The 24,064-nt window shown below is 33.0% G+C and overlaps 1 protein-coding gene across 1 annotated transcript in view; it reads right to left on the reverse strand.

Moving 5' to 3' along the window:
• The window catches only part of LOC129224816 (transmembrane protease serine 9-like), a 68,947-nt gene that overhangs the window by 25,826 nt on the left and 19,057 nt on the right, over positions 1-24,064 (reverse strand). The window contains exons 6-9 of the mRNA XM_054859365.1: positions 23,170-23,359; positions 22,184-22,332; positions 19,730-19,886; positions 8,098-8,176 (exon numbers count right to left, since the gene is read on the reverse strand). Coding sequence (XP_054715340.1) covers positions 8,098-8,176; positions 19,730-19,886; positions 22,184-22,332; positions 23,170-23,359 — 575 coding nt within the window. The remainder of the gene's footprint in view (positions 1-8,097; positions 8,177-19,729; positions 19,887-22,183; positions 22,333-23,169; positions 23,360-24,064) is intronic.

Raw genomic sequence — 24,064 nt, forward strand, 5'->3', positions numbered from 1 at the left:
TCCGAAATTATTCTAAATGACAATGCTTCATTTTCTCTAAATCTAAGAATATATTTATTAATTTGAAAAATAGCTTTTAAAGCACAACATATTGTATCTGGGCTAAAAACATATTTTTTGCACGCAGTGTGTTTATCATCCCACAAAATACAATTTAACAAAATGGTTTAAGCTTGTTTTTATAGGCATTAAATTTGACTAAAATAAGCCGAAAAACTGTGCGTTTTCAAGTCAAACCATTTGCCGCTTTTTAGCTTACTTTCCCAAAACGTAAAGGAAAGAAGGAAAAAACATCAAAGAAGGCTTAGTACATCTTAAAAATACCGCTGAAAACAAAAGTCAAAATTGAACAAAAAATATGAATATCGAAAAACTAAAAAATTGTTAAGTAGGGTTCTGAGATATGGAAAATGTGTGTTTGTAGGTCTAACTCTCTGTTTGTATACATACCTCCCCCCATCCCTAATAACTTTTGAGGGAATGGTACGATTCCTTCTTGATCTTGGGGAGGACACCTCATTCCGATATTTCATCTTTTGATTTGAGCATTTTTTTTTTTCAATTTTGAACTTTTGATTTATAGTCAATTTTTTTGTTCAATTTTGAACAGCTCAAAACAACTTTCATTACCGTTTACGGGGAAATTTTAGCCAAATATAGACCCCAAATTTCCTTCAAACAAACTTTGTTGAAAAAGAAAGGAATATGTATCGAATAGTTTTCATTTTCTTACTTCGGTATTGTCACTGTATTTTTTGATCAATTCAAAATTTTTTAACACTAACGACAACCGAAAAATTACTTCTTGGCAGCAAATGTAGTGCAGATTCTAAATATATGTTAAATTTTTGGTTTCAAGAAATAGAAAAAAAAAAGTTATACCAATAAAAATCAAAATACAATATACTGTAGACTGAACATGGACGTGAGTCAGAGATAAATATTTAAAGAATATTGATTAGGTACTAGCAAGTCTATATTGGTATACGGGGAAGTAGGCTCGTTTAGTTTAGGCAGGAATTAAATTTTTGAGATGCGAAATAAATATTTATTGCAAAAACAAACAAGTTTGTTCTCACCTTTTCTTATGTTGTAGCTAAAAATGAAATGATTGTTCTGCACTGCAATTTTAACATGCAACTTAAACAGTTTTTTAACCGACTTCAAAAAAGGAGGTTATGATTTCGTATTGCGGCTTTTTATGTATGTTTTCGAATTATTCCAATACTACTTGACCGATTTGAAAAAATTTTTTGTTTGTTTGGAAGGGTATACTTCCCAGATGGTCCCATTGTAATTTGATCTGGATCTGATAAGGAGTCTCGGAGAAATCCAAGAAACTTTAAATTTCATACGTCACGGTCACGTGTTTTTGCTGTGATCGGTGTATTTTCACACCTAAGGTTTTGGCTTTCTCTTGAACGATATTTAATTCTCGCGGCACATGGATGATTAATTTTCGCAACGCTGCGCCGCCTGTTAATTTTTTATTGTAAGTGTTGCTAATGTACTGAACTGCGTAGCAAAGCAGTAAATTAAATATATTTTGCTACTTTAATAGTTGAATCAATTACCTTAATATTTTATTTACTAATAAATAACTTTATTTACTCACTGAAATATAAAGTTCTTTATTTAATGTTCCAGTTTTTAAATATATTTAGTGTTCAGTTGAGGAGGAATTGAATACAGAACACCCCTCCCCCACGATTTAATTTATATTCTTTAATAATATACATTATAGCCGTGTATGATTTCTTAAGTTTGACCAATATTCTAGATTTACTATTTCACGATGCCGCCAGTTCAATTTGAAATTATGGTTATATTAAGAGCCATTTTTTGAAATTCAGACAAAAAACGGAAATTTTGGCAGTGACCATTTTTGATTTTCCTAATTTTTTTATATCCCAAAGTAGGCCATAAGAAGTAAACGTTCTGAAATTTTTAGCTTTCCAAAAATTTTTTTTCGCTCGTTAAAAATTCCCAAAGTTTGACGTTTTGCAGCGCTTTTTAGAAAAATTCTAAAAGTCGCATTTCAGTGCGCTTTAGCTCTTTACAGAAACACCACCCCACGATTATGTTTATACTTATTGGTTGTACTGTATCTAGTGATGACGACTTCATAGTTATTTTGGTTGGGGGTTGTTGCTTTCTTCAGATAAGGGGTCGCAAAGTATGGAGTTTATCCGTTTTCGCGCAAGTTGAACCTGCGTTATTTCCCCCAAAAAGCCACCCCCCCCCCCGAAAAAAATGTAACATATACTGAAAGTTTATACTATGAAGAGAGTAAATGACACAAAATTTGTTTGTGGTTTAATTTTTTTAGGAGAAAAATGGCCTGATATTTTTCAAATTATCAAAAATTGTGCTTTTTTGATCACAATTAACTCAAAACAGCATCACTAGGAAAAAAAACCTTTTATATATTATGGTACCTGGCTATGTGTAAAACATCATGAAAAAGAAAGCAGCATGGGATCTCTTCTTGTTTTCCAGAAAATAATTTTTTTTTGTAGCTCATTTTATGCGTTTTCTCGTACGTAAAACGTGTGTCCAGTATGCAGATTAGATCTTCTAAAACTTTAAGGATGTAGTAAGAATGTATATATGTGTGTATAGAGAAAGAAAAAGACTAGTAATACTTTATTTTTCTGATTTTTACAAATTGATGTTATTTTAATTGCAGGTAATTCAGAAGCTAATTCTTCATTTGGAAGGCTAAAAATTTCAGAATGTTCACTTCTCATGACGTACTTTGACATATAAAAAAATTATAAAAATCAAAAATGGTCACTGCCACACCTTGTCTGAACTTCAAAATAATGGCTCTTGATTAGCAGGCTTCAAAATAAGGAGGAGGTTCTGAACTCGTCGGATTTGTTTTTCTTTGAACAATGTTCCATAAATACTCGAAGACACCTGTACCCAGGGGCGTGCACAGGGAGGGGAGAGGGACACCTATTGGCCCGGGCCCGAGTATGAAGGGGGTCCAATATTTTTACAACTAAGGGTGAATTATAGGGGTAAACAATATGAAGAGGGGTCCGGAAAAGTCATTTGTGATGGGCTCGAAAATTTCGGTGCACGCCCCTGCCTGTACCGATAAGGAAAATTCTTTTTTTGTTTGAAACGGTATGCATCCTCGGCGGTCTAATGGTAATTAAGTTCAGGTTTGATGAAATTGAAGGAACTCTTCAAATATCATACTCACATTTAAATCGATTTGTACTTTATTAACTTTGTATATCGTCTCACTTAGTGAACCGGTTTTATGCTTTTTTTTTGTTTAGTGGTGGTCTAACTTAGGTTCCAAATCTTTGATTTATATTATTTGTTCTTTAGGGAAAAGTTAAGGGTAAAACAGTAAATTTCATGCAATTTCCCTCACAAACGATTAAATATAAAACCCATTGATAAACAAAGGCCATAAAACAAAGGTATATACTTTCTTTACCTAAAGTTAAAGAAAGTACTAAAAAATTATATTATTAAGAGTAATAATAATGACAATTATTCTAAAATTTACAATTTTGCAAATTTAAACTTAAAGCGATTTGTTTTTTTAGTGACTCGTGCATTTGCTTTCGGAAAGCAAACTTTGAATAAAGTTGAACTAATGATGAAGACAATTTTTTTGTACATAGTTACGCATTTGAAAAAGCCTTTCTTCATCACAGTCGTCGGAAGTTTCCGAGACGCTCGCCGTGTTATTTACGCCACTAAAAAGCAAAAAATAAATTACTTTTAAATAAAAAAAAACCGTCTTCAAAAAATATCCAGGAACTAAAAAGCAAAAAATAACTAGATACACTTACATTCTATTTCCTACCCAAACATAGAAATGAAATTTATTTTACAATTCCAGTACAAAAATCAACTAAACACCGAGTTATAAAATAAACACTGATTTAAATTACTATACGATGACTGAGTAGGTTTAGTTTTAAAGGCTAATTTTGTGTATAGTTAAATTAGTGTTTAATTTAGGATTCGGTGGGTTGTCAGTTACGTTATGTAGTTGTTTACAGGAGGCCCCGACTTCAAAATGTTATTAAAAATTAAGAGAGCGTATATAATTAGTTAGGTATTTAAAATAATTCATCGTGTAGTAATTTAAATCAGTGTTTATTTTATAATTCGGTGTTTGGTTTAGTTGATTTTTGTACTGGAATGGTAAAATAAATTTCATTTATATGTTTGGGTAGAAAATAGAATGTAACTGTAAGTGTAATCAGTTATTTTTTGCTTTTTAGTTCCTGCGTATTTTTTGAAGGCGGTTTTTTTTTTATTTAAAAGTAATTTATTTTATTACTCTACATTTAAACAAATATATATCGGAACGGAGCTTATTTTTGTGAATGAAGGATTAACTGTAACATTTAAAGAAGACAAAATTATCGACTCAAATTTAAAATAAAAAATCAATTCGCAACCTAACACAATTTGGCTTTGCTTCATTACAATTAAGATGAATCGTTAAAAATTGCTCCTAAATTCAGCATGGTTCATAAATTAAATTTAACAATTAATTTAACTTTACAAATGGGCATCTTGAATTATGTGTCTTTACGAGAAACCTGGACAAAATTATAAACTTAAAGAAAAAAATCCTGAAGTACAGTAAAAAAACTTTTCGATTACGTTTAAAGCAATAACATGAATCAATGTTGTTTTTAGTGCTAGTTGGTTTCTTCATTTTTTACAAAAAAAAAAAAAAAAAAAAAAAAAAAAACAGGTCAAAATCAAGAATAAAAATCCAAAATGAAGATTCCTCTGAATGAAGTTCTCAATTTCGGGTTTTTCTCCCAATAAATGCGTCTTTTAGCTGAAAATACAAAATAACCTTTGTCTTTAGACAGTTTTTTTTTCTTTTCAAAAAATATTTCAAACGATAAAATACTACTTTATGCCTAAAATTTAGTTAAATTGATGTTTCTATACAAACGTCAGTTTAATAAACCCTGAAATAAAAGAACAAAAGTATTTATCCAAAATTGCGGCAGTGGTACTAGGATCGGTAAATTTGTACAACTGTCCCTAGTGGCCCAAAAAGGTTTCGTGAATTGTTATAAAAGGCAATCCTTACCTCTTCATGTTGGAATTTTAAATCACGGCTGCATTCTTTTCAATCATGCTTCGATTAAATACATTTAGTTCTTTCTTATCTTCGTAGATAGGACAAAGTCAAAATTTAGGCATTACAGCCGCAATGAATCTCAGGATAATCGGAAACATCTGTTAAATTTCTAATGCTATAATGACAACATTTATTACTTCAAAGTGTGAAATTGTTTACGCATCCATAAATTTTACAATTTTAGTAGAAATACATTTTGTTTACATATGCTTTTGCGAGCCTAATCATATTAAAACTATTTGTAAAATATCGGCAAAACTTGGCTAGGACGTTGAGACGAGTAAATGAATAATTAATCTCGCAGTTAAAACTAATACTTGATACATAGCACAAACACATTTTTATTAATATGTATGTAAATATACAAAACATAAATAAACTGAGAAAACTTTTGCGGTCCTGCTTCAGGTTTTTTCAAAGTTTAAACGAAAATTGGTGCAGCAGCCCAGTTAATAAATATTTCTAAAAGGCGGACGGATACAATATTTTTCAGTCTTTCTTTCTTTCTTTCTTTCACACACACACAGATTGAGGTTTCTGCTATTCCACTAGGGAAGCTTATACCTCTATTAGTCCACAATGTTTCCAGGAATTTTGTTTTTTCCAGGACAGCACAAAGACAACACAATAGATGGTGGTGCCACCTATGGACAGTTCGAGAGACAATTTAGAACCAGGAGCCGAATAACTTCCTAGTCTGGCACCCCCAGAGGTATCGTTTCACTTGGAGGACATATTTTTCAGTCATTTACTTTTAGGAATTGTATACAGAAGGAAGTATCTGTTGCCAATTCGTCAAACAGAAACTTTTGAAAACTTTTAAAAAAAATTTTTTCAAATTCGAACTTTTTTTTTACTGGAATACTTTCATTCCTTGGTAGAATAATCCAAACGCAGCAATAATTTATTTTATATTACTGGTAAGAATTATTTACGTTCTTCTGGGTCAAAAGGCTGCATAACCTTTGGGCAGAAAATTAAAATTGGAGCATCATCCCAGTACATAAGCACGTCAAACCACCGGACACACAGCATTTTCTAGTCCTTCCATTTGATAATGGTATATAAAAGAAAGTCTCTGTCATCAATTCATCGAAGAAAAAGGAGGCCTTTTTTTTCTTTCATAAAGCAGATTTTTTGTTTCACCGTTACGTGACCTTCCTTTTCACCAAATTTCAATGGGTGAACAATGTCTTTCAAAACGGTGGACACAATTTCAAATTTCTATATTTCCTGCTCTATATTGTGCACTTAAATTGTGTCAGGTACAGTGGCCCCCAAAAGTGTTCGTACACTTTGAAATTTTTCAGTAAAACCAAAATAACGCAAAAGCGAATTCGAATGTGAAATCTAATATTTTTTCATAACTTTCCTACGTCATTCTAAATAAAACCCTGTTTGTCAAAATATTGAAAGATCTTCTTTTCGAAATGGGTCAAAAAACGAAGAGACGGAGAAATAATGCGTCAAAAAAATCATCGCACAGAGGGGCATTTGAGCCAAAAAGCTGGCCAAAAGTCGAAAATGCAAACTTCAATGAGTAGCTTTGACCTTAAATTTCAGAAAAGGTAGATAAATTTGGCATCACGTGGAAGTGTTCCCTCTGCACTGAGACTAACCAGTCGAATTTACCAGCAGTCAGAACTTAGAGCTTTCGAAATACGGCTGTCTTCGTTTGAGTCATTACAGTTTCTCGAAGTTACTTCATTGTACTATTTTCACGTCAGAAGTAACTCTAGTGAAGTAATTTACTATGGACGGGGTTGAGCAAGGTTTGTGCACCATTATTCATCAGTTTTTATTTGTTTTAAACTACTATTTTTACATTAGTACGGTTCGTCAAACTTCACAAAAATTATATGTTTTTTTTTGCAATTCCTAAAAAAGTGAAGGTTTTTAAACATGTTGTACTCATTTGTACTCATTGAAAATTATACCCCGTGATACTTCAGAATCTCTATTTTGATAATCTGAAATAAAAGTTTGCCCGAATTTGCCCGAAAAAATAATAACGCGATCAATAGAGCAGTTGTGATTTTTAGTTATTTCTCTTTTTTCAGTTGTTTTTAGGTTCACAGGCTTCTGTTACATCTATGAGTCGAATACAGCTGCATAAGATGTTAATTGGCAGTACAGAAAGGTCCTTTGATGGAAAGTTTAAAGAACTAATTAAAAATCTAGCTAAAATTACTAACTGCCCTTGCGAAAAATTGTGGGAAGTTAAAAACACCATTAACAGTTTTAAAATTGTTTACATGCGAAAATGGATGGCATGTAATAGAATGGAAAGCCGATTTCTAGAAAACAACCAAAATTTGTTAAAAGAAGGGGTTATATTACCTACCTACTCAGTTCCGGATCTTTTACCATTAGGAAGATCCAGTAAGGATTTCGGAGAATCGAGTGAAAGAACGAAGCGCCGAAAAACATCGGAACTAAGAAAAAATGTTGCTGTTGATGAATTAACGTATAATGCTCAAATGAGTCATCGTGCCATAGGTAACACAGACGTGGCAAAAGTTATCCAAGACATAAATAAGTCTCCAACCTGAGCAACAAAGTTTCGAAAAGCAGTCACTGCTGGTTGCATTACTATCAAAAAACACTCGCCGGAAGAGGCTTTAGCAATATTTGTTGAAGCTAATTTGTCTAGGAGTCAGTATGAAGTCATACAGCAGGCTAACAAAGATGTTTATCCATGTTATAAATATGTACAAAAAGCAAAGCGAGAATGTTATCCGAAAACGTTTGTCGATGAAACTTGTGCTCAAATACATTTGCAAGAATTAGTAGATCACACAATCATAAGATTGTGCATGTATTTAGAGCCAGTGTTCCAAGCATACAGTCATGAAGAAGCTGCAGATTTTGTGTTGATTTTTAAGTGGGGTTGTGACGGATCAAAGCAAAGCCAGTACAAACAAAAATTTGAAAATGAGGATGGCACTGATGCTCACATTTTCCTCAGTTCTCTTGTGCCTCTTAGATTAATGTCTGGCAATAATGTTATCTGGCAGAATCCTTGTCCATCGTCATCTAGATTTTGCAGACCTATTAGAATAAGGTTTACTAGTCGACCCGTGCGGAACTCCGCACTGTGCTTCGAATCGTTTCATAAGGTATTTCGCCCTTTAAGAATTTCAAAGGAGAACCGAAGAAAAAGTAAGCGCAGAAGAGAAGGCATGCAATTTAAAGACATCAGTAACAAAACCTCGTTAAATACAACGTTGTGATAATTTGATCATCGCTCACCTTTTGGTCGTACATATTTTCAATTCAAACATAAATATCATTAAAAGTGTGGCTGAGTAGGGACTCGTGAAAAAGCAATAATTGTGCATGTAAAAAAACAGGTTGTGGCAAACTGAGTCCTGCCCATGTGAGCATCTGACGGGAAAAAAAAAGAAACATTAAAGAGATATTTATTAGCACGGATTCGAATTGGCGCCATTCTGATTAACAGCCCGACACCCCAACAAACCTAGCAATTGCGCCTTCCCTTTTGAAAGCTATTCATTGAAGGAATGCGTAGTAAAAAACAGCAAAAAAGCTTTTTGCAAATAATAATAATAATAATAATAATAATATCATGCTTCTATGTTTTGTCATTAACCAGAATGATACGATTTAAAATTATTCGCAAAGCAAGGAATTTGATTAAAGAATGACAAAAATCTCACGTAGCAATTGAAACGAATATTCTAGAAAAGTAATAAATTAGATTGAAAATAAGTGTTTTTATCTTTGAATATTGAACTATTTCACATAGAAGGTTGCTTTAACCGTTACGGCTTAAATGCCCGCACATGTTTCTCTTTTAATTGAACACTTAAAATTCAAAACCAAAACCAGTTGAATTGAGTCCGTTTTTTAAGTGTAACACTGTAAAAACGATTCAGAAACGTTCCTGGAAAATAATGGGCAGCTGATGTGCCCAGTCTCTGCCAGTAACATATCTTGGAAAAATCAGGAACGCTTTCCGCTAAAAGTCAGTATTCTTTCTGAAATTAACCTTCAAAACTTTATGAAGACGTGCGAAATCTGCCCTGTTAAAGCCAGTTATGTCTCTAGAACCTTCCAGAAAAATTAAGTAGTTTTAGGGCAATTGATTAGAACCTTCCTAATCAATTATAGAAGGCTCCATAAATATCAGAGCGACCACAGTTATGCAAGAAGGAACCAAGCATATTTCTTGTCTGCAATTCCTGCCTTGCAAAGCTGTAGCTATCCATTGACATTTTTGCTCTCATTAGGAGCTTAGTCAATCTGGACACGCCATAAAAAACCTTAGGCCGGTACACTTAATAAACACGCTCATTCAATCTTTAAACTGGTTGCTAAAAATATTTTCCACAACAGTGAAAACTCTACACGTGTGCAACTTGTAGCGATCCAGGAAACTTTTTTGTGATGATACTTGTTTTTACGGGGAAATAGGTGAAAACGTGTGAAATCCCGAGACGTTACACGGAAATAACCAGTAACGTTTCGGAATTTTTTTACAGTGAATTTTTCGAACGTAGACAAAATGTTTTTTTTTTTCAGCAGAAAGCAGATGAGTAGAAGATGATTTCTTGCTGATGAAGTTGATAATAATTTTAATGCTTTATATCGTATTCGCGCGAATAAAAAATCAAAGGTTTACTGGGTGAAACTCGTAGTTTTAATTTGGCGTAGTATTTTGTCATTTGTACAAAAGGTCGAACACTGCTATTAGAATCATCTATATTTCAGCACACAATGAAAATGTTTTTCTGCACAAAAAGGATTTCCTTTAGGTAAATCTAATATTTTTTTATGCTTGCATTATGCTGAGTGATCTGGATGTAGTCAAAGCTTAAAAAAAAGGAAAAACACCCTTCGATTAACAGTCAACTTATCCGAATGATAACTGTAGCCTGCATAAAGGAGACGAAACACCAAGTAGCATTCCTACTGCATTTATTTTATTACGTTTGTATGTTATGAGTACATGTAATGCGTAATACTAATATAAATTTGATATTATATCGGACAGCCCAAACTTGCCCGAAGTTCAGATAGTTTATAGCCGAACGCTCTACCGAAAAAAACTTATCAATTTAACCGAATAACTAAGTCCAGTGCTTTTAAGCTTTATTAAAATATAAACACACACACAGGCTATTTTTTTCTTTTTTGCCGAAAGTGACGTAAAAAATGGAAAACTGCATTAGAACTTTGCTTTTAAAAAATGCATAAGAACTACAGGCTGCATCGAGGTTTTGAAACAGCAAGGGGCGTTTTCAAAAACTTGATTTTGCGACCGTAAGTCTATTTTTCTTCATTAGCCAGCCTGATAAGTTTTAAAATGAGAAGGGAATAATATATAAGATAAGATATTGAAGAAACATTTTTTTATTCTTGAAAATTTTTACAATTTGTTACCGCAGGCTGCTTGAACCGTTATGACTTAGATGGCAGCACGTGTTCATCAGTTAACAGCACGGTTAAAATACAAAATAAATTGAACTATGCTCCTTTTTAAGCGTAGCTTTTCAAATGTAATAAAAATGTGATACAGGAATTTGTTGTTTTTTTTTTTGCAAAAAGAAGAAAAAATTATATATATTACCCTTCAAATTGAGGTAGTAATTTTTTTATTTGTACAAAGAGTCAAAACTCATTAGAAGAATATATATTTCAATATACGATTTATTATTTTTTTTTCTGAACAAAAAACAATTCTATTGTAGTCTAAAATCTTAAACCTGTTACTTATATTTTCGCTTACATTATGCTTTAATTTTCTTACCAGAGCCAAAGCTTAAAAAGAAAAAAAAAACGTATCATTCAGAAGTAATTTAAGCACAAAGTCACTTCAAGTTTTCATATCAGCAAGGAGCGTTTCCTTCTCATTTACTCTATTCCTTCATAGTTGTTATTCACTTAATTAAGTGTTCATGTAATGCACGATATTTCTCTAATTTTTTGTTGCAGATTGTCCGGACGTGGGCCCGAACACGCATTCTCCTGGTTACGAAGAGAACGCTCTGCCGATCAAGCTATTCAGCTCTGTCGGTCGTAGCGCAAATTCAAGTTATAAGTTTAACCGAAAACCTCATTCTGGTTCTTTAAAACAGGTTTCTCGGCTGAACAACAATTTTTAGACCGTGGATCTATTTTTCGTCAGTAGCCAGCACCATAAGCTTTAAAATAAGGCGTAAATCAAAGAAATCGATCAAGAATTGAGGAAAATCTGGCGTAGAAACCAAAAACAGGCTACAGAAATAATATATAAGGATTAAAGAGAACAAAGACATCACAAACGAGGAGATTTGGTATATAGAAAATCAAGCAAAAAACTTAGTTCCAACAAATGTTAGTGAAACAATTAAAATAAAACATTTGTTACTGCCTACAATGGTGGACGGCAAAGTGTGTAATGCGGTCACTGACACTGCATCTACTATGCGCTGCTATATATGCGGTAGCACGTCAAAAACCTTTAATGACTTATCAGCAAAAAGCACAGAAGATCCAGATACTTTTAAATTCGGGCTTCTATTCTGCACGCTAGGATTCGGTTTTTCGAAATTTTATTACATTTATCATATAAGATAAAAGCAGGAGTAGTCAAAGGTCGTATTACAAAGAAAAATGAAAAAGATCAAATTAAGGCAGCCAAAGTGATAATTCAAAAAGAATTCAAGAATAAAATGGGATTGCTGGTTGACGTACCTAAAGTTGGCTATGGAAACACGAATGATGGAAACACGTCTCGTAGATTTTTTGGTGACGTGAATGAAGCAGCTGCCATTAAAGGGATAGCTTTAGAACTAATTCTCCGATTTAAAATAATATTGGAGGTGATATCTTCGGGTTTCGACATAAATGTGGAGCAATTTGGCATGTATACCATGGATACTGCGAAGTATTATGTAAATTTGTATGCCTGGCAACCTATGTCACCAATAGTCCACAAGATACTAGTTCATGCTCCGAGTATTACATTGCATGCCTTGTTACCAATCGGTCAGTTGTCCGAAGAGGCCGCAGAAGCCATAAACAAGCATTTTCGGCAGTACAGAGAAAAAATTCACCAGAAAAATTTCCAGAAAGGATTGTAACGAAGACGTTTTAAATAGACTCTTGTTAACTTCTGATCCATATTTGAGTAGCGTTAGATCATCTAACATGAAGAGAAAAAGGCAAACGATATCGAAGGAAGCCATAAAATTTTTAAAATCTTTTTGTTTTGAAGATAGTGATACTGATGACAAATTTGTAGACTTTCATCACCATCATCCCATCTACGTGTAAAACAGCAAAACTATAATTAATTTGCTCTGCTTTAATTTTTTGTATATTTCACTGTGTCGAATGTCTGTTTAACAGTTAGTAAATATATACTTCAACATTGTTAAATTGTTTGGTTTCCTTTTACATATCTAAACCAGTTAATAATCGGTATAACTGGGTTGCGTTTGAGCAAGCAAAATTAAGAGTATACATATAACTTGCCCGAGTTTATTATCAGCAACCATTTTTTAGTGAAAAACTAGTAGAATAATCATTATATTTGGAAAATTTGATTTATGGCCAGCTTTTTGGCTCAAATGCCCCACTGTGATCGTACAGTCAAATATTTTCGAATAAATTCATGATTAAAATCAGCATATGGTGTTTTTTTTTAATATTATTTTTGCATTGTGTTGACCCTTAACAGTCATTTGATTTTAATTTTTTGTTTATTTGTTCCTTAATAGTGTGCTTATTACCATAAAATGTCTGGTATTCGTAAAAAACCACAAACACCATTCGAAATTTGAATTATTTCCCTCGCAGTAATAGAAAATTGGTTTGGAGTGTCTCTTTATTAGTTAATTTATTCCATTCGGTAGTAAAGTGCTTCATAAAATGCTTAAAAGAAAAGAATAGTACCGAAAACAAGGTAAGAAACGGTCAACCAGCAAAGTTGACAAAGTGTGATCGGGGATTTACAGTTAAAAAAATTTATCAAAAATACACATTTGAGTGCTGTAAAAGTTTCTGCAGAGTTAAATAAAAATTTTACATTTAATTTTCACCTAAAATTGTTCACCAAGTTCTCTGATTAGCTGGATTAAATGGGACTGCTTCCCGCAGAAATTTTCTTGGCCGTGCGAAAAACAGAAAGCTTACGTACGCTTTTCGTCGCAAAATCAATGTCAAATAAGCTCAAAACGTTTTGGAATTACGTCTTACTTACAGATAAAAATGAATTTAATATTTTTGGTTAAATTGGTGTATAATCTTTATACGTAAATGTTTACTTCTGTGGGTATGTATGTATGTCCGGGGATCCGGGGTAATCTTCAAAACTACAGTACCGATTTCAACCATTTTTTCACCATAGATAGCTACATTATCAGATAGCAACTTAGGCTATAATTTATTCCTAAAAAACTTAGTTTAAAAACGTTATGATGGAAAACAGTTAAAGTCATGTAATTTCCCCATTAAATGATTAAATATAAAACCCATTGTTACGAAAATTCGTTGCCTTATAACAGTAATATTAAAAGTGATCATAATGAAAATTTTGAATCAAGGCTTCTTTGGAGCAAACATAACATTTATTGCTTTCTTAGGAATTGTATCCTCATCTTTATACATAAATGGCTACTTCTGTATGTATGTATGTACGTCCGGGGTAATCTGCTAAACTACTGGACCAATTTCAACCATTTTTTTTTTTACCATAGATAGCTACATTATCAGGGAGCGAGCAACTTAGGGTAGAATTTATTCCTAAAAAACTTAGTTTAAAAATGTTCTGATGGAAAACAGTAAATGTCATGTAATTTCCCCATTAAACGATTAAATATAAAACCCATTGTTACGAACATTCGTTGCCTTGCAACAGCAATATTAAATGTAATCATAATGAAAATTTTGAATCAATGCTTATCTGGAGCAAGCATGACATTTATTACTTTCTTAGGATTTTTATCCTCATCTATATACATAAATGGCGACTTCTGTATTTGTATGTCCGGGGTAAGCTTTAAAACTGCTGGTCGGATTTTAACCATTTTTTCACTATAGATAGCTACATCATCAGGAAGCAACTTAGGCTATAATTTATTACTAAAAATTTAGTTTAAAAAAGGTATGATGGAAAACAGTAAATTTCATGAAATTACTTCATTAAATGATTAAATATAAAACCGATTGTTACAAAAAATCGTTGCCTAACAACAGCAATATTAAATGTAATCATAATGAAAATTTTGAATCAAGGCTTCTCCGGAGCAAACATGAGTTTAAAGTCATTTAAACATTTGGAAACTCTACTTTTTGCACACTTAGGGAAACATAGTAGAGAGTTTTTTTTTGTGTGTGTGTGTGTGTACTATTTAATTAAATAAAGCGCGCGGTTTTTTTACTGATCTTTGTTTTTTGTTAGCTCATATTTTGGAAATTCTTCAAATTTTTATATACTTCAATTCGTACTTTCGTTTCTAAATGAATACTCGTTCGTTCTTTATACTTATTGCTATTTTACTTTTATGGGTGAGGAAGAAGCTCGATTTTTAATCACGTCAAAGCGGTGTGTTTTGAGTTCTTTCAGTTAAAACAGAAAACGAAAGAAAGTAGCGATTGTTTCTCACAATTGTTACTGACCCAGGCAACGCCTGGGTATTTTTGCTAGTTGTAAGTAGAAGAAAAAATTAGGAACTTAATCTTAAGAACTTAGTTGGACGAGTTAATCAGGACGGTGAAGGTATTATTGTGTGAGGGTACATATCAGCATCAGGATTAGTAGTTTAGATTTTTTTTTTTTTTTTTTTGATGAAATATTGAATCATGCTGTTCATTTAAATATTTTTAAAACCAATTTTAATCTCTTAGCCAAAAATTTGGTTATCGGAAATAACTTTGTTTTTATCAAGATACGGTAAGAAGTACACAGTTTTCAACGTTTGCGTCTAGTGCCTCAAAAATTGTCCTAAATTTTAGAAAATACCCCTTCAATCTCAATATTTGAATTTAATGTAACATATTTAGGGATATCTGGAGGCTAGATTACAAAATTACGGCTTTGAAACGAAAATAGAGCTAGAAACAGTAAGACTCAAAGTGTGGTTGAACACTTACTCAGAAATTACGCAAAAAAAAAAGAATGAAATCTGTTCTCCCAGACGTTTAAAAGGTTTTGTTGATGCTGCATGATATTCTACTAAATAATAACTTAATAAATAGTTAGATTATTCAATAATATATAGACATTTTTAAAAGTGTACAAAAACTTTTGTGAGATAAAATTTCCGACACTTTTTAGTTTTTGATTTTTTTAAAAAAATTAGTTTTAATATTTTTAAAAAAAATTTCATGTAGTTTTGTTGAAAATTGATCATAGATCTTATAATTAAATACCTATTTCGAAATATTAATTCTAACCAATGGATAGGATAATATTTCACTGAAAGTCGTAGGTGTACGAATACTTTTGGGAGCCACTGTATATTTGAAAAGGGATGCTTTAAAGGTTTGAATACTACCACCAGAGTGCTCCAGAACCGTATTGCGCTTTGGCGTCAATCGTTAGTGAATTACAAACTGCGTCAGCTGTAAACGATGTGGTTACTGCGGAACACACATTTTTTTACATTCCCCTGATCTCACACCTTGCAATTTTTTCTTGCATGAATTCGTAGATGACGCTGTTTGCGCACTACAGATCTCACAGATTTTATAGACTTACAAAACTGCGTCACAGCGGCGGTGAACTCAGTAGTACAAGATATTCCCATCAGGTGTGGGATGAATTGGTCTACCGTCTAGATGTAATTCGTGCAGCAGGAGAAGGTGTTTAGTAAAACCTCTGCGCTTAATGCCATTTATAAAGAGAGGCACTACTGTAGCCAGCACTGGAGTAAGAGTTTATTACTCACTCCTTTTAATTTTACAAATAAAGAGTGAGAACAGTGCACAATGATATTTTGAGGTGGATTTTTTTTTGAGTCCCAGAAAATATAGAATAATGGAACTAGCAACGGGTCTCATGCATGGTCAGCTTCAGCCCGATACAAATCAGTTGAATATCTGAACTTTGTGAATTTATGAGCGTAGCCTATGTGACAGTGATTTCTACCCCTTTAAACTGTGTTCCTTTCACTTCCGTCATGATCCGTATGAGAGCTAACTTGAAGTTAGGAATAACAATTTATTAGGTCAGTGATAAGTTTCTTCAATTAAATCTAAAGTACCCATTAAATAGCTAAAAAAAAAGAGATGAGCTAAAATTGGTAGCTAACAAGTTGGGATTAATTGTTCCTGCAGGCGCAAGGGTAGTTGATTTTTAAAAATGATTATGGAAAGTGAGTATTTTCAAAATGAGATTCAGTTTGCGCAAAATATTTTGAATATTTGGTTTATCTCCAGAGAAAATAGCTATAGCTTGACTTGTCAAAGAGTAAGAACTTGAAAGATTACGAAACGAAAACCCCCATAACAAGTTAGATACTAGAATAGAGCCTAAGCAGCATGAAGTGCGATTTAAAAACGTAATTAAAAATGTTAGAACCTTAACAATTCGTGTACTAGAAAGTAGGGATGTGTCGTTCATGAACGAACGGGTGAAAAAGAATCCTTAAAATGAACGGATCCGTTCATTCACTTAAAAAATGAACGACCGTTCTTTTGAACGGAGAGCAGTTTGGAACATTGTATTGCTGTGCTTGTGTTAAAAACGCATTTTTTTTTTTAAATTTACACTCACTTTAAATTTTTAGCTCTCAATCAATCTCAAATTTAATTTTTCTCTGTGCAGTACAATACATACATTCAAACCTTTTTACTTTCTGCTTTATTCATCTTTTTTTTAAATCGTTGCAGTTCATTTGCAATTTTCCAAAGTAATCATTAGTAATGTTTTGTGTAACTTGTTTGGACTACTAACAAAATATTTGGACATTCCACTTCCAACCAAATATTTCAGTTTCTTTAGAAATTGAATTAAAGTTCATGATGAATGTTAGTGATTATTACGACCAGCAAATTCCAAACTTTCACTTAACACGACTGAGAAAGTTAAGCCTGTGTTGAGAGAAAGTAATGTTTCTTATTCAACTCTGTGATGAAAAGAACTACAGGAAATTTTTTAAATCGAGGATCTAGCCACAATATTTTTCTGTTCTTAAAGTGTCAATGCTAAGAATAATGGTAACGGTAACAGCTCATTGATAACGTAATCAAAAATTTCTAGGTATCTCTTTTTACTAATAGCCAATACACGTCTTAAGGCGCTAAATCTCAGTTTTAATGAGAGGTTGCTCTAGAAATCAACAAATTTTTCTTATGAAGAAAGTTCCTTGCTGATGATCACGAACCCAGTCGTATTGTTCCTTGCCAGTCAACTTGCAGTAGTGCTTTCCTCTAAATCATGGCCAAATGTTCTAACACAATTTTAAGCTTTTTTTTCGAGGTTTATATATAGTTGGGGCATATCTAACCTGGCTGCATCATAATGCTGTAATTTGAGTTTGCGTAGCTTTTATAATGCTGCCAGGAGCCAGGATAGGTTTGCTCCAACTAGAGTTGGTCCGTTTAAACATTTCCAGTGGGCCACGATCAAATTCTTCTCTTTACTGATTCTTTTCTCCACTACTGAATTTTTGATTTGAATTCGTAAGTTTGTGAATACATATGAACACGATACTCACCGCGTTCATGAATTCTTCAATTCAGTTCGTTAAGATTCTAAAAAAATATCAGTCGCTTACGCTTGTTTTTCCCAGAAAATATTTGACTTTTAATAAACTGGTATGTTCGTTTCGTCGTGAAACATCAGAATTTTGTACCACTTCCCCCAACTCAAAAATTCTTAGCTGGTACTTGCTTTTCAAAAAACAGCAAACCACTGTGTGAAGAAGCAGGGAGTGATGGTCTGCTCAATCACGTCTTTCGAAAGGGCAAGGAAAATATGAGAGTTAAGTGGTCTTAATTGTATGAAGTTGACGGTTTTTACTGTCTCAACTATGGCTAATTTTAGCTCATGTGTCATTTTGTTTGCTAGGAGAGTTTCACGATGGAGACAACCGACTTGGACAACTGGATTTTGATGTTTTGAATTCAACATGAATCCTTCGGTATTTACCATTTGCTATTTATAAAATTCCGAATACAGTATTTTGGAAATTCTTTTGTTATTTATTGCTTTAAACTTTTTTCTTCAGCATATTGTCAATCTGTTTAACACGGTGAAAAAATACACTACCTCTATTCCTTTTTGTTTTCTGCCCCGTTTGCAACTGAGGCAAAGTTGTTGTCATGAGAAATCTATAGCTTCTTTCTCTTTTAACTTTAAAATAGCTGTTTCTTAAAAAAATAGAACAGGACTCTAAAATAAAATATCAGAGATTGGGAAGTACAAATGAAGTGCGTTAAATAACAGTTCTTGAAAATAATTAGATAAGTCTTTGAAAATCCCAAGCAAAGTGGGCTTCAATTTTATTTCTTGTCAAGTGGGTAAATTATGAATTGTTCAAATGGGCAGTGTATTATAATCACGTTATCTATTTTCTAAAACTGAGCACCCTTTCTTTTAAAGCATTTTTTACTATACATAATTTTTTATTTAATTCATTGTTGTATTTGTCGGTATGTTGGAGGGGTGATTAAAAACTAATTGTACCGAAAGCCAATGTGAGCAAGTAACAATTTTTTTTCTTCCCGCGCTCTTCCTCTCTGTCAACAACTGTCATTGATTTGTCGAAAAAAAAAACAATATTTGTTGTGTATTATCTTAATTTTTGGAAGAGTATATAACTTTGAAAACGTTTTGTTTGTCTATTTCTGTCCTGATATTTTTGTAGTTCCAACTGCATCTAATAATGCTTCAAAATGCAGAATTTTATATCCATTTTTCAAAAATTCCACCGGGAAAGAAACCCCCGGACCCCTACAACTGGGAATATTTTCTACTCCACTGAAAGGGGGGATACCATAGGTCATCAGGGGAAAACACATTAAAACACGATAAACAAAGTAAAAGTATCTCTGTGTGTATCAGAGTAAAGAGACAAAGAAAGGGGAGGTGGTGCCTCTTACACCAACGAGAGAAACGTTGTTCAAACAACAAAAGGGGCCCCATAGCTAAAATAGCTTAGGGCCCCGTTAAGTCTAAATCCGGCCTTGCACATGAAAGAGAACTGACACATGTGAAAATATGTAAATCAAAGTCGGCTACACGCAATATAGGTTTTTATCAAAATCAATTTTAATTATATTACACCACAGTCACTTATCACTTAATAAAAATAAATTTTATGGCATTCAAATCTTGGTTGATAAAAAAAAAACGATTTTAATTACTTCGAGCACATTTTCCGATAACTGATTATTTTCCCGAGCTCGGTAATATTTGCACCAGACTATTTAGATTTTGTCTTCACGTACAATTAATCAAATGCATTGAGGCTTGCAACAGGGTCCTCTTCTAACGAAGGAAATTTGAGCTGTAATGATAAAATACAAGAATACCACATGAATCTGAAATCTATCTTTATTCAATCACTTATGTGGTAATATATGCAAGGAATAAACTAGATTTCTTTTCTTCCTTTATTTCATCCGGTACTACCTAGCCGAGGATGATTTTTGCCATCCAGTCACGGAAGTCAGCAATTTTGGTGTATACTCCAGGATGGTCATCCGCACACCCTATTCCAAAAGAAGTGACTCCGACCAATGTCGACACACCATGGTCATCTGTCTGGAAGAGGGGTCCTCCCGAATCCGCCTAGAAAAAAGCAAGAAAGTGTCAATAAGATTCACGTTTTGTCACGTGTCCTATATTAGGAGAGGCCAAACTTTCAAATGTAGCGACCTAGTTTTTAGGTACTTATTCTATAGAAATCTAAAATCCGAATCATTTCCAACACAACTTTTTGGAGATGCATGATCAATTATTAGGAAGATTCGTAAATACAGGCTTCTTTTTTTCTGGTATTTACTTTCAATTTGTTTAGACATTGCTTGTAATAAACCATTCAAAAGAATAGTACATGCTCTTACAGATGTAAATTTTGGACACACTGAAAGAAGTTTTATTGAATAAAAATAACGTTTATTCAATAAAAAAAAAAAAAAAAAAAAAAAAAAACTATTTAAGCCTATAACCAATTTTCTTTTGTAGTTTTTTAAATTTTCTACTCAAAATAAAGTTTTCTGTAATTAAGAGAGAAAAAATTTTGCTTTATATCCAGACTCACCAAATATCAGTTCGCAATCCAGTTTCAAAAACACTGTATTAGATCGTATCAATTTGCAAAGTGAGAATTCATTAATTTACTCACATCTTATAGAGATGGTAATGGGAAAAGCCCTCCGAATATCTGTCTTGTACATTTGTGACTGGAAATAGTTGTGTAAAACTTAAAGTAATGAATCCCATGGTAAAAAGCAATTATTTTTAAATCTGTAATCAAAGGGAGACAAAATAATTATCTGGTCAAATAAAGCAAACATTTGTTCTCACCACCACATTATCTGAAGAAATTCTTCCAAAAAGGAAGCAGCTAAAAAATTTAACAGTCACATATGAGTACACCATAAGAATGGTTTGAAAACAGTCAATTCGATACAAAATTGTAAACAATGACCAGAAACGGAAAAAGTTCTAATATTTTAGGAGACAAAAAACACTTTAGGCCCCAGGTAAATTATTTCTCAAAGAAGATAAGCAAATACTTTTGTGCTGAATAGTAAAATTTAAAATAACAACGTCAAAACGCACAAATGGTAGATTACTGCAGACACGTGTTTCGGCGTTATAAGGAACGTCTTTTTCAATGCACAAAGTTATGAGCTTATGGATGAAAAGACATTTGTTATTTCTTACTTTACTATTTCTCAAAGCTTACATTCAGTGTAGCGCGCTTTCTGAATGATTCGTATTCTCAAAACACTATAGCCGGCAGGCCATTTTTTTAGCCGGTTGGTCGCTGATCATCACACACTGTTTACGGTTGTTATAAGTTGTTCCCTTGGTTTGAAAAGTTTTATCTAGGTATACAAAACCTTAAAATTCGAGTGGTGCATGGAAAATTGCAGAAACTCCTCCATTTCAGGTACTAATGATTTGGGTTAGCGGCAATCCGGTCAGTTAGTACGTTAACAGCAATTTACCGTTTTAGCAGCAGTACCAAGCAAGTTGTGCTGCTAAGCGGAAGCTGCTAAGAACTTGGCTATATCAAGTTTTTAAAGCAATTTTCTGAAAGGTTTTGCATACTTCTGAAACGATGATCCGTTCATCAAAATGTCTGTAAATAAATTACATCCATTTTTTGCGTTGATTGGTCTTTGTTTTCTAGTGTTGAAGTTCATATTTCAGGAGTTTTACTTAGGAATATTCATACTCCCTTTTTAAAATCTCAGATTAAATTATTATTCTGTTAAGCTTTGAAGCAATTCCGGATGAAAATGCGTTATAACATATACACCAAATTATGTTTTTGCTCATAATAGCAATTTTTATGGATATGCAGTGTTGGAGAAACAAAGAGGAAGGTAAAGAATTTGCTGGTTCAATCTAAAACTGCAGTCTGAGTGAATAATTCAGTTTCTTTTTCAAAATTTATTTGTGTTTGTTGTCACTCATTAAAACGCATATTGAAATGTTTGTACTTAAACTACTGATTTTATCTGTAGGTTTAATTTGGTTTTCTAGAGTTGAGATTCTTATTTCGAGAGTTTAATAATATTCGTTTTTACTCACTAAAATCTCCGATAAAGTTTTTGAATTTAAGCCTTTGAAGCGATTCCGGATTGAAACTGTGTTGCAGCATCTGTACAAAAATAATATTTTGCCCGTAACAGCGATTTTTAAGGAGGTAGAGTAAAAAAAAAGGGGGGGGGGCTATGATTTTTTTTCCTCAAAATATACGTAAAAATGTATGACTCAGTGGCTAAATGAACTTTTTCATTTCATTTTAATCAAGTTTTTGCAGGAAAAATAACTTATTTGTAGTATCACTCTTGAGCTCATTTTTACTGTAATGATTTTCCATATGAATGAATATCAGTCCACTGTCATACCTGGCAGGTGTCCCGTCCTTTCTGTCCTGCGCAGATCATTTGTGAAAATATTGGTTTATATGTGGAAGATGCGTCGTACTTCTGGTTACATGTGTCTCGATCGACAATAGGAAGGACGACTTGCTTCAAGATGTCGGATGTAACACCACCTGTAAGTAAACGTTTTATCATTCAAAAATTATTAATATTTCTACGTTTCTTAATGAAGTTGTTTCCTTCAGTACAAAGCATTACTTTTAGTCACTAAAATTGATAGAATAAGCAAAAAATAAATAAATAAATAAATAAATAAAATAACATTTAGCGAGGAAAAACTTTCCTTTTCCCAACGCTTAATTCTTAATTCGTTTTTTAAAATGCCTGATTTTGAAAATAGGGCGTGGTCTTTATGACGTCACAACTGATGTACTTTGGTGAATCTATCTACCGCGTTTACACGTTACGATAATCAAGAAGCGAATCAAATATTGCGCTCTACGCTTGCTATCAACCATATCGTTGCCAGTACACGTGAGTAAAGATGCGAATTAAATATGAAGCTCTACGAATGGCAACAGTGAATGACATTTCATCATTTGTGATGCCATCAGCGTAACCAATGAAGCGTAAACAATGAACGCGCACCGATTAAAAAAAAATTATATTAAACTTAGAATCTGACCGTTTTGTTTAATAATTTGACTATGTTTTGAAGTATGCTTTTTCAGAAAAAACTGTTTTTGAAATTTCGGAAATAACTACATTGTTTTTACAATGTACATAAAACTTATGTTTGTGAAAAATGTGGAGGGGATGTTCTTGAAAGGTGCTATATTTTCCTGGAATATCGATTGAAAATTTGATATTAACTAATACAAGACAAGCCAGCTCATTTCTATTCGGGTTGCCATAACTAATCATTCCCCCTAATTGATACTATAAATACTATAAAGCATTAAGATAAAACTATAAAACAGTTTAACTATAGTTTCAACACTTATACTTACCACGATATTCGTGACCCCAGCCTGTTGCTCTGGCAAATCCCATTGGGTCGTCTCTATTCTTTGGCAAGCAAATACCATTAACGTAGCCACCAGCGTCCTTTATATTAAGCGGCTCTTGTAGCTTCAACAAAGCTATATCGTTTTCAAAGGAATTCTCATTGAAGTGCTCATGAACATGGACCTCAGAAACCTGCCAGAAGTAACAAAAAATAGAGTTAATGCTCCAGTAGTCGACCAAAAGGACATAAAACTGCTGATAAATAGCTTATGTAATGCTATGCTGTATGGAAGCTGACCGAAATACAAACATCATGAAAATGGAAGCTACTCTTTCACTGTGGCTTAAAGAGGCCAGAAAGAAGGGTGGTCACGCACTGCTTAAACCATTATCTTCATCACTTTAAACAATATAATTAAGTTTACGATCTCTACTGTTTAGTGTTATTATAATGTAGTAAAAAAGTTAATGTAAGTACCGTACTGTTTAAATTCATATCTCTGACTGATCATTGATGTTGTGCTTCATAACAGCGATTTATGATAAATAGTAGCGCTTTTTTAAAATACAGTAATAAGTCAGTTCTTTATGAAAAATACGATAATATATAGTTAAGAAAGGGTTTGAAACAATTTGAGGGGTGTTAACACAGGTCAGAAATAATTACGTATGCTTATAAAGAATTTCTAAACATACATTGTTCCACAAGGCGAAATTTCGACTTGCGCAAGGGGTCTTGGAACGCATCCCTCGCGTAAGTCGGGATCCGACTGTAGTTTCTTGTTGAAGGTATACTTAAAAAAAACATATTTTGAAAAATAGTTTTACCGGCAAAATTTTCCGATTATAAATAATCGGCCAAGTGGCCGATTATGGCCAATTAATTGGTACTGTCGA

Source organism: Uloborus diversus, chromosome 6 (assembly GCF_026930045.1).
Source record: "Uloborus diversus isolate 005 chromosome 6, Udiv.v.3.1, whole genome shotgun sequence".
In the NCBI taxonomy this organism is placed as follows: Eukaryota; Metazoa; Arthropoda; class Arachnida; order Araneae; family Uloboridae; genus Uloborus; species Uloborus diversus.